Consider the following 11,954-nt stretch of genomic DNA (forward strand, 5'->3'; position numbering starts at 1 on the left):
AAAAAATTGCGGCTTTGAGGGCTGTAAACAGCCTAAACAGCGGAACTTACATCCACTCCCATTCATTGCTGCCGTGACGACGCGGGGACAGATGCAACTACCGCAAAACAGGAGCGATTAAACTGAAAATCTTCAGATTCATTCTTTTAGACCTAAAATGATATGAAAATACACCCCCGAGTTGAATTCGCCTGGAATTGTCCTTTAACTTGGTTGCTTCAGTTGTTGAGGCAACGAGCTATCTGCTAGCTCTGGAAAGTTGCCTCATATAAGTTGGAATAATTTTATTTTAAAACACATTCCTCTTTTATAAAGAAATGCATATGTGTGTGGGGAGGAGGTCCCTCTCTCACTCACCTCTTTACTGTCTGCTCTCAGGGACTGTGTGTGTGTGTGTGGTGGTGGTGGGGGAGTATTTTACTGTAGGTTCTCACCATGGATCTATTATAAGACAACACACAGACACATCCGAGTGTCCAACCAACAAAGTTGTAGTAAAAAAAAATCCATTTAGTTTATTTTAATCATGAAGACCTATACTTTTGATACAGAGGGGTGTGTCAGTGTACACAACGTTTACACGGAATGAAACAGTAAACATAAAATTGCGTGTATCATTTAGGGATATAAAAACCCCTAAATGATACACGCAATTTTTTATACATATTTGTATACATATAGTCTTATAGATTCGGGGTCTAGATATTTATGTACCTATGCAAATCAGCGGGTGACACAATAATACAATGTGCTTAAAGGGATATTTCAACATTTTGGCAGATTTACCCGTTAATCCCTAGTCTTAGGGATAGGGTTCGTTACTTTTACTGTAATTGACGGTAACCTACAAGCTGTTTTTAGATCGGCGGGGCAGAGACATGAGCTGCTCAGCTACCGCTACGGAGACTATCAAACACACAATCCAACAACTCTACAACGCTCTTGTGGATGATTGTTAAGTGTTAATTAAGTGTATTGTTTCATGTGATTTCATGCGTGTAAGGTTGTAGCCTATCTTTTTTTTTTTTGCCAAACACACAGCACAAAATTTAATAAACGGGTTTAGGTGCATAGGCTAATACCACTTTCCAAAATGTCCTGAAGTAGGCTACAAGCATAAATAACTTCACTTTATAATTAAACTCAAATGTAACTTAAAATACACTCAAACTTAATATTACAGTGTTGATATTAAAATGTATACTTTCAAAATATGTTATCATTGTATTTTACAATGACAATTTTAGCATACATTTTAAAATATATCAAAAGTATGTGTGAAAACAAATTTCAAATAAGTACACTTTAGAAATTACACATAAATTTCACTTTAAGTATATTTTAGTTTAATATATTTCTATAAAGTGTAATATAGTATAATTATTTTCAAGTGTGTTAAAAGTGTTAGCGTGAAAGTGTGATGTTAGTGTAATTTTTATATATTTATATAAAGTACAATTTGTATAATTACATTTTCAATATACTATTCAAAATACGAATATACTTGAAATACAATAAAGTACACTCTTTTTTTCACCAGGGTAGTGAGGGAGAGACAGACCTACAAACCCTATCCCTTCTTAACGACCTGCAGCTCCAGCCACACCTCACTGAACTTTGGTCCTACCTACTCCTTTACATTGGCTGTTTCTCATAGTCCTGCTTTTCTCCAAGAGAGTCACATACAAAGCTTCAAGGTTCACCTGCCATAAGGTTTACCTGAGGAGGAGGGGAGCTCTCAGAGGGACAGAGAGGCTTTCTGTCACTCAAGGACATTATAATGCACTGGCACAGATCTTTGTGGTTGGCTCTGCTGTACTTTCCTGTGGTTTGTGCCTCTACACGGAGACAGCCAAAGTGTTGGCATGAAAGACACGCTCAGATCCACCAGAGGACACGCAGCAAAACAAAGTTCTGTGATCCTGCCTTCAGCAACCAAACAGCAGGTGCTCTTATTCAGGTAATGCAGCTCTTTGTTGGATCTTCACGTGCTTTCTGTCTTTTTCCAAACTATGATGATTTTGGTGCAGAATAAGGTCAAGAAATCATTCTTATTTACCTGCTTATTCTGATAAGAGATTGCCTTTAGAGAACATCACAACCACCAGACATTGTTCTATACCCTGGGTTTAAAAAGCCTACATTCACAAATTTTCATCAGGCTGCATAATGGCTTTGTACTGTCATACATGGTTGACATGTGTTGATATGGCCACGTGTTTTTCTCTAAGCCTGACTTTGATTACTTTCTGATAAGAGACTTCTCCAGACAGGTGAGTGCGGCCGCTGTGTCTGCTTGTGTTAACTTTCCCACGTTCATCTGTTCAGTTCTGTGTCCACACAGAAGTGCAACTCTGGCTTCTACTGGGACCGGGTTGGATCGAACAGGGGTCAGTGTGTGCCCTGCAGCTGCAACGGACTCTCCACTGAGTGTGATGAGCAAACGGGGAACTGTGTGGTTGGTGTTCACACATACACACATACACATACATAAAATGACTCATGTTTACTTGTTGATTTACAGCTCACTGTTGTTCCTGTTGTGTTTCATCCAACTAACCTCCAGAACTAAAAAATGTTCAAAACGAGGAGTGCTACGTGGACTCTTTTCTCAAAACTAGAGGTGCTCTTTGGAGAGGGATCCAAGGGATGTGGAAAAACAAAGAAAAACTCCAAGTCACTCTCTTGAGTCAATAAAAATGCCTTTAATTAATCCGGCATTATCACGGCATCAAGCCTTCATCAGGGAGTCAAACAGATAATTCAGTCTTGGTGTTTAGCCAATGACAAGTCGCCACTCGTTCGCTGTGACCCAGAGTGGGTGTGGTCAGCAGCCAACTCCTGCAGAAGGGGCTTGGCTATAACAGGTGACAAGGCTAAATAAAAAAAAACAAAACAATGGTCATTATAAATACATTTCAAGGGTGCAGATAATAAAAATACAATACCCACTCTGGGTCACAGGTCACAGCAGTCGAGTGGCAACTTGTCATTGGCTAAACACCAAGACAAAAGACCTAGGTGTATCTGAATGATCTGTTTGACTCCCTGATGAAGGCTTGATGCCTTCAAGTCATTTTAAACATGTCAGTGTGACAATGCCAGATTAATTAAAGGCATTTCTATTAACTCAAGAGAGTGCCTTGGAGTTTTTCTTTGTTTTTCAACCTCCAGAACTGTCAGTTCAACACCACCGGTGACCGCTGTGAGCGGTGTAAGGAGGGTTACTATGGAAACGCAGCCAAAAGGACCTGTCGTGCCTGTCCATGCCCCTTCACATGGAGCAAGTCAGTCTCTCTCTGTTTCTTGGCTGTATGAAGCTTAAAAGACGATTTCTGTCTGGTTTGTTTGAAGGTCTTATCTATTGTTTCTCAGTTTTGCTTCGGCCTGTCTGGACATCGGCTCAGGAGTGGTTGAGTGTTTATGTAAACGTGGTTACTCTGGGGCCAAATGTGAGAGGTCTGTCCACTGCTCAGTAAATCATACACATCCAAACACATACATTTCAATTTCACAGCATTGTGTGGCAGCATTTGGCACTGCTAAGTTGCGCACATTATTTGAAAAATGTGGTCCTGCATAGAACAAATGCAGCAGCTTTCTCCCTCTTCTTTGTCTTCTCTTCAAGATGTGCCCATGGTTACTATGGTAACCCAATGGTGTGGGGAGGCAGCTGCAAGCCCTGCAACTCGGGGAACAGTATCTTGAACAATTGTGATTCTCTAAATAGAGGTATTTATACATTTGTAATTACTAAGTTTTAAACGGTAAGTGATTTAATATTGGATTTCTGTAAGGCTGAGATGCACATTAAAACAAAAGAATGGTCCAAATCTAAATTGCAGGCCAAAATACCGTAGCCTATACTGACTTCAGTTGTTGGATCAAGCATCAAAGTCATGGCTCCTCCATTTTCAGTAATGCAACCAATAACATATTTTTGTCAGGTTGCATGATAAACGTATATTTGATGATATTACTTACCTTAAAGGTCCCATAAAAGTAGGTATTAAAGATTTCCATTCGTTGTTGCCTCTGAGGCAGGTATAGGTTCTAAATCAGTACTGTGAAAAAGTATCAATACCTCAGTCCACAGAGAAATGCACACAGTCGGTGTTCAGAAACAAAGCTTTCAAACCATCCAGCAGAACTTCTGTAACTGTGTGACGTCACAACAAAACAGCCACACCCCAAGCTCCAATATGGACCCACCATCCTTTCGTGATTTGATGTGTTTAGCTGAAATCTTCTCACTATTTTACACCCAGTAAACAGTCAGCCAATCAGAAGACTGGTTTAGAGCCTCTTCAAAAATCTTGAATGAACCAGGCGTTGATGTGTTTCATCCTCTGCATGTGTTTACTGACAGATTGTACCAGCTGCTCCTATTCCTTACTGGTGGATTTGGAGAAGATGGATGATGATCTGGCTTGGCTGAAGCAGCAGCTGCAGAACATCAGTCATGACTCTGTTTCACACATCAGACTGAACAACCTAGAGGCTAATGTCTCTGAAACCAAGGTACAGGGAGGTTCAATTGATTTAAAGGGATAGTTCACCAAAAATTCAAATTTCACTCATTATCTACTCACCCTCATGTTGACTAAGAGCTGTGAGAATTTTCAGAGTCCTCCGTGGCTTCTCGGAGTTACGGGGGGGTCCGCACAGCAGTATTTGTCCATATGATGGTTGTGAATGGTGCTCACTTTTCTTTGTCCAAAAAGACACACCAAAAAACATCCAAATACCTCCATACTGCTCGTCTGTAATGTCCCTCTTGTATTGAAGCCCCGACATGAGAAATTGTTCCGCCGGTCAGTGCACTGACACAGGAAGAGAGACACTGGGAGCTTCCGCTACAAACAAGCTTAAAATATAGACTTATTTAATTTTTTTCGGAAAAATTTCTCATGTCGGGGCTTCAATACAAGAGGGACATTACAAACGAGCAGTATGGAGGTATTTGGATGTTTTTTGGTGTGTCTTTTTGGATGAAGAAAAGTGGTATCCATTCACAACCATTATATGGACAAATACTGCTTGCCGGACCCCCCCGTAACTCCAAGAAGGCATGGAGGACTCTGAAAATTCTCACAGCCCTTAGTCGACATGAGGGTGAGTAGATAATGAGTGAAATTTGAATTTTGGATGAACTATTCCTTTAATAATAATAATATAATAAATGTATATCCTTGCCAAATATTAAAAAAAGGAAGAAAAGAAAACAAACAAAAAAAAATACGTTATATCTATATCATATGACATTGTATCCTTATGCCGAGTTCTTTTCAGGTCCTGGTTGTGAGCTACAGTGCTGCTGTGAAACATCTGGGTCCAAAGGTCGAACAGCTGGAAACAGATGTGAATGTTATCAGAGGCGACTTTAATCAGCTAACTAACATGTTACCTGTGGTGAGTACCAGAGGGAATAGTTTTGTCATTGTAACTATTGTTTTAATCCAGCAGTAGGTAAAGGGAGTCTAACACTCGACCCAACAATCTGTGTTCATTCTATAGTGCTGTAACAGAAACCTGTGTGGAAACACATGCAAAGTCTTGAAACTATTTTTTTTTAATCAAATTTTCAGACTCTTCCAACTGGATCAGATCTGAACACAGTTTTGCAGAATGTGAATAGGACCATACTGAAGACAGATGATCTTCTGTCTGAAGCCGAGTTTCTCCTCACATCAATATCAGGTATGTCAGTAAGATATGACTCTATGTGTTCACACTGGTAGAAGGTGATCTGATCTCACATCTCAGATTAACAGAATTCATAGCACTGGGTAACCATCTGTAAATTCTGGTCAGTGGTGTCGGACATTGTGACAGTGAGCCTAAGCAGCAGGTGTAACGTCAACTGTGTTTTCTCTCTTGCTTGCGGCTTTGTCAGATTTGATAAAGCAGCTGTCTGAGGTGAAACCTGGAGTATCCGTCACCCTTTTAGAAAATGGCAAAGTCCGGATGATGGAGGAGGCTCGGCGCATCGTGCAGGAAATGAGAGAGAGAGCCTGCACAGCTCAGAGAGTCAGCGCTGGCAGTGAGCAGGAGGAGGCAAACAAATGTGAGAGCTTTTTCATTCATTCCTTGGTTTCTCTCCTGAGTTACGGACACAAAGGTGGGGGTGGTGTTTGGCTCCTCAGCCTCGCATGAATGAAATTCAGTTCATTAACTTTCTGCAATCTTGCACCACATGATTCTTCTTTCACCTCTCATCTTGGTTTGAAACTCTCATGTCTGTATGGTTCTTTTAAAAAAAATTTTTTTAAATTTAATTTAGGCACTACTTGTTTATTTGACAAGGATAAAGCATAACACATTTCAGTAAATATGCCAGATTTCTTCCACCTGTTGTCCCTGGCCAGGTCTTACAATAGCTCCCTAAAATGGAACAAAACAAAACAAAACAAATACCCATCTATCTAACACTAATTGATAATAACATTGTTAAAATTGTCATACCACGGAGACAAACTGACAACAAATCACAAGACAACCTCGCAACAGATAAAAAAAAACAACACGGGCATGACAACAGGCAGATTAAAACATACAATCGGAGCAATAAAGACATGTGAGAGAGACAATAAGCAGCTAAGACATGCAGGCAGCAGTCCACACACACATGCATGCAGCAAAGAACATGCGACACACAAAACACAAGCAAGTCAGCAAGCAGACAGCACTAAAACAGGATTAGAGCACCAGACACCAAGCACCAAGACATTTCACAGTGGACAAGACATGGACATGGAAACAGCATTGAAGGAATCATGAGGACAAAAAAATGAAGCAGCCAGCAGCTTCCTAGCGCAGCACAAAGCCTGGAAGCAGAGAGAAATATTGAGCATGGCTCTGTGTAAATGGAGATAAAGTCTACCTCCATCCAGGGTCGAATGCTGGACTGCCTTGTTTCTCTGAGCAGAGAATGAGCTTTAATGTTTTTTAGTGAGCTGTAACCATGTGTCTTTGTTTCCTTTAAAGCCTTTGGAAACCTGACTATATATGGTAAAAATGCTTATATTATATCAAAGTCAAGTGCCTCATTAAGCATCCACAAAAGTCTGAGTGACAATAACTATTCATAACTATTAGAAAACCTTGTTTAAAAACAGCTCATTTTGCTATTGAGGCACTATTGATGCCACTGGTCAGGACAGTGTGGGCGTGGCAGATAACGCTATGATTGACAGCTCCATTGTCATAGCAACACGTCAATGGCGACCATTAAAAAAAAAAAAAAAAAGTCCTCACCGGAGGACGTGCATCGATTGATTGATGCTATTTAGCAGCTAACTAGTCTACCAGCTTCGTTTTGGAGCGTCATAACCGTCTTTGGTCGTAGTCTCACAGAAAAAAAGAAGCTTTTAACCGTCACTCATGTCTGTGTGAGCGCCAGGAGGGGCTGACAGACACACACACAGAGACAAGGCAGGTCGCGCTGGAAAGCTAATAAATGCTAAAAGCTAATCGCCAATTTACACACACCCTCCCTCCCTCCCTCCCCTCACCCCCCCAAAAAACCGGCTGTATCGGCTGTATGTAGAGAGGAGTTGTGAGGAGTTGTGGGCACACAGACAGACAGACAGACAAGGTAGGTCGCGCTGGAAAGCTAATAAAGGCTAAATGCTGATCGCGGATTTACACCCCCCCCCCCCCCCACACACACACACACACACATAAAAGAAACGGCTGTATCGGCTGGAGATGTGAGGGGTTTTGGCACAGACATACAGACAGACAGACAGGGCAGGTCGCGCTGGAAAGCTAATGAATGCTAAAAGCTAATCGCCACACACACACAACTCGGGTTGACATGGCTCTGGTTGTGAGGACTTGAGAGGAGTGGAGGAGCGACCGTTAGCAGAACGGTTTTGTTCGCCGCCACTGGGGGGCTGGGTGAGAGAACTGACGTGGCGATTTATGAGTGGGTAGGATTTATTGCGTGATAAATCCCAGAGATAACTCCGCCCAATTCAAACCTACTGTACAAAACCTTAAAAGACAAATATTTTCAATTTGGATGGAAACTTTTTTCTAATTATTTTTACATGTTTAATAATATGTACATAAGACCCTAAAATACATGGTTAGGAGGCTTTGGTGGATTTGGGTTTCCAGAGGCTTTAAGAATATGTTGCAGATGTGACTAAATTACCAAACTAAAACAAAAAGAAACTTCTATGTATTACACTGCAATATATCTATATCCAGTACAGTAGTTACTATTTCTCTGCAAAATAATGAAAACACAACATTAAATCAAAAGGTCACTGGTGCATCATGGGGATGTGATTTATGAATGCACAAAATTATCCTTTTAAGACGAATGTCTTGTGACAGTGTTACCCAAATGAATAAAAAGTTAACTAAAACTGACTGGTCTAAAGAAAACAATGTTATGATAAAACATATGACTAACAACATCTAAAATTTTGTCCTCAGTGTTGACCCTCATCAACGACACCATGACAGTCTCCATGGAAACCATCCCGGCGGTCCCGAGCCAGACCTCGGACTCTCTGATGGGCTCAGACTCTGCTCTGAGAGAAGTGGCTGAGCTGCTGTTAGAGGCAGACGGCAGAGTTGGCAGGACTCAGGGCCTCAACCTGAAGAGTCACACTACACTACAACATCTGCAGGTGACATGACACACAGCTCTACATGTGTCGTATCGTTCTGATGGACAAAGTAACAGCTTGTGGTGTCACACTCTGTTCTTCATTCCTCAGCATCTTCAAACTCAGATGGAGAAAGAACAAAACACGCTCCTTCCTGTGACTGAAATTACCAAAGATATGTTAAAAAACATCACCAACATCTTCTTAATGCTCGAGGAGATTAAAAAAGTAAGATGGCATCATCGTTCACCACCATGATTTCACGAGACAAGTTCAGAACCATGCAAACTGACTTCACTGTCAAAATTGCAGGAATTCTACAATGATGCAGCTCCACTAGATGGCGCCAAACGAGAACTCTTTAAGAAGCTTAACAACACCTTCCACATGAGGCCCAGGGTGGATATTGTCGCCAAGGCTGAGGAGCATGCTGAGCAGCTTTACACGGCTGCTGCAGGATTTCAACAGTAGGTCTACTGAGATCCTCAGATATGAAGAATGGGAAAAAGCAGAGAGACATATAATGTTGTGTTCGTGTCGACTTTCACACGCCTTTGTTATGTTGCAGAGTGCTTGATCATACCACCAACAGCACTGAGGTGCTGTGTGTGCCCTATAGAGGATCATATAACAGAATCATAAATGTCATTGGAGAGGCAGAGATGGCAGCAAATCAATCCAGAGAGGCTGCTGATCAAGCCTTAAAGGTAACTCAACTAAATGTCAAAGGTGCCAAAGGTACATAGAGTTTTCTGGGTCTTCTATAACTTTCTGATATCGCAACGACTGCTGTGCTAGAGAAAGAAGAAAAGGAGATGTCAAACAGTAAGAGGGTTTATGGTCCATAAAGACACTAGTGTAACACATGGAAACATTACGTCATTCATGTCTCTTAAAAATATTGATATGATTGTCTTTTTGTAAATTAGGAAGTGAAGAGAGGTCCGTTCAACAGGGCTGAAGAACTCAAAGACAATTCGTCTCATTTACAACAAGAAGCCAGGAAGACTCAGAGTTACCTGAAAAGTATGTAGAAAAAGTAAAATTTTTTAACAAGGCATGTATGATTATTTTAATTTTGAAAAAAATCAAATGTCTCTTACTCTCTCTGGAACAGTGCTTTCACATACAGTGAACTCACACAGCGACCGTGTGGAGAAGCAAAAGGATAAAAGAGAATCACTGGGAACGGGCGTCTCAGCCGTCACTGGTGACCTCAAAATGATCAGAAGAGGTTGGTGGGTCACGCAAGATTTACTACACAGTAGATAGCAAATGGCAGGTTATGGACTGTACCACTACCTACAAAGTTAGTTGAGCACCTTGGTGTTTTGTTTTCAGACAACATAAACGTCCTAATCGAGTCTGCGAAAACAGCCGTGACTGCATCCAATTCCACCATCAGAAACATAACAGACAGACTGAGGAGCATCAGCCAGGAGGTGGAGAGAATAACTGTGGCCAACGCCAGTGTGAATATGGATGATAAGTTGGCCGATGCAGAACAGACATGTGAGTGTTCACTGGTACAAATGTGTGGTTAGAATATGAAAGTACATTTCTACTTTACACTTTTTGATATGTGTTTGTCTTGTTTTCTCTCTGTGAATTAGTCAAAATCGTCTCCTCCACCAAGCCCTCTTCCTGTCAACTAGATATTCTTCCTTCTTCCATGTTGAAAGCTGTTATTACCACAATTGGCCCCTGTCTTCTCTCAATTATCAACTTGTCCTTGGAAACTGGCCTTGTTCCCGCCTATTTTAAACAAGCTATTGTTCAGCCTCTTCTCAAAAAACCCAACCTTGATCCGTCGATCCCTAATAATTACAGGCCAATCTCCAAAGTGTCCTTTTCTTCAAAGCTGCTGGAAAAAGTAGTTGCCAGTCAGATTAATACTGTCCTAAACAACCACACCATACTTGATAAATTCCAGTCTGGCTTTCGCAAGGGGCACTCCACTGAAACCGCTCTCCTCAGAGTCACTAATGATATTATGATGTCCTCCGATGCTGGCAGGTGCTCTGTCCTTCTGCTACTAGACCTCACTGCAGCGTTCGATACTGTCGACCACAGCATCCTCATCAGTAGACTAAGAGACTGTGTGGGTATTTCGGGGCGTGCCCTTGATTGGTTTGTTTCTTATTTATCAGGAAGAAGCCTCACCGTGTCTGTAGGTCCTTTCACCTCTGAATCCGCCCCCTTATCCTGTGGGGTGCCTCAGGGATCGGTCCTGGGCCCAATCCTTTTTGCCCTCTACCTGCTCCCACTAGGCAAGATCATTAGTAATTACAAGGGTATATCCTATCACTGTTATGCTGATGATATTCAGTTATATCTGTCCCTCGACCCCAACTCCAATTGTAATGTTAGTAATTTATGTGACTGTTTGGCCGAAGTTCAGAATTGGATGGCCAGCAATTTCCTGCAGCTTAACACTGGTAAATCAGAACTTCTTATCATTGGTACTGATGACGCTGTCTCTGAGATGAGAAATTGTATGGGTTCCTTAAAATCATTAATACGTCCAAATCTCCCAAATCTCAAGAATTTAGGTGTCACTTTTGATCAACACATGAACTTTGACAAACATATCAATCAGTTATCCCGGATCTGCTTTTTTCATCTCCGAAACATTGCTAAGCTCAGAACCATGGTCTCCACACCCGAACTAGAAATGATCATCCACGCTTTTGTTTCATCCCGTCTGGACTACTCCAATTCACTGTTCTCCTGCCTCAGCAAATCATCCACTGACCGTCTTCAATTAATACAGAATGCCGCTGCCAGGCTCCTTACCAGGTCTCATAAATCACATCACATCACCCCCATTCTGTTCTCTCTCCACTGGCTTCCGGTACATTTCAGGATTCACTTCAAAATATTGGTTATTACCTATCAGGCCATTCACGGTCAAGCTCCCACCTACATCTCTGAACTCATAAAACCCTACACCACTTCCAGACCGTTACGTTCATCATACCAAGGCCTGCTCCATGTCCCCCGCACTAGGCTCATTACTAAAGGTGACAGGGCTTTTGAATCCGTTGCACCAAGGCTTTGGAATGCCCTGCCTCCAGAATTGAGAGCTGCTTCCTCAGTCATATCATTTAAAAAGCAGCTAAAAACCCACTTATTTTCTCTTGCCTTTTATTAACTCTTTTACACTGTAGCCAATGTATTGTGATTGTTCTCTGCATTGTTGTTGTTGTTGTTGTTGTTGTTGTTGTTGATTGTCTCCCTGTCGGTCAAATGTTGACTGATTGTGTTCAGCACCTTGTGACTGCTGTCTGTGAAAGGTGCTATATAAATAAATTTTCCTTCCTTCCTTCC

At 41.5% G+C, this 11,954-nt stretch overlaps 1 protein-coding gene across 1 annotated transcript in view; it reads left to right on the plus strand.

Moving 5' to 3' along the window:
* The first annotated feature begins 1,780 nt into the window (after nt 1-1,780).
* Nucleotides 1,781-11,954, plus strand: part of lama3 (laminin, alpha 3) — a 17,638-nt gene continuing 7,464 nt past the window's right edge. The window contains exons 1-17 of the mRNA XM_085775319.1: nt 1,781-1,960; nt 2,345-2,458; nt 3,175-3,287; nt 3,376-3,459; nt 3,629-3,732; nt 4,370-4,521; nt 5,293-5,409; nt 5,589-5,700; nt 5,897-6,067; nt 8,449-8,645; nt 8,751-8,852; nt 8,937-9,091; nt 9,193-9,232; nt 9,281-9,362; nt 9,588-9,650; nt 9,742-9,858; nt 9,966-10,136. Coding sequence (XP_085631445.1) covers nt 1,781-1,960; nt 2,345-2,458; nt 3,175-3,287; nt 3,376-3,459; nt 3,629-3,732; nt 4,370-4,521; nt 5,293-5,409; nt 5,589-5,700; nt 5,897-6,067; nt 8,449-8,645; nt 8,751-8,852; nt 8,937-9,091; nt 9,193-9,232; nt 9,281-9,362; nt 9,588-9,650; nt 9,742-9,858; nt 9,966-10,136 — 2,074 coding nt within the window. The remainder of the gene's footprint in view (nt 1,961-2,344; nt 2,459-3,174; nt 3,288-3,375; nt 3,460-3,628; nt 3,733-4,369; nt 4,522-5,292; nt 5,410-5,588; nt 5,701-5,896; nt 6,068-8,448; nt 8,646-8,750; nt 8,853-8,936; nt 9,092-9,192; nt 9,233-9,280; nt 9,363-9,587; nt 9,651-9,741; nt 9,859-9,965; nt 10,137-11,954) is intronic.

The sequence above is a fragment of the Trachurus japonicus genome, chromosome 4 (assembly GCF_045865225.1).
Source record: "Trachurus japonicus isolate A0001 chromosome 4, Traja_1.0".
NCBI classification, from domain to species: Eukaryota; Metazoa; Chordata; class Actinopteri; order Carangiformes; family Carangidae; genus Trachurus; species Trachurus japonicus.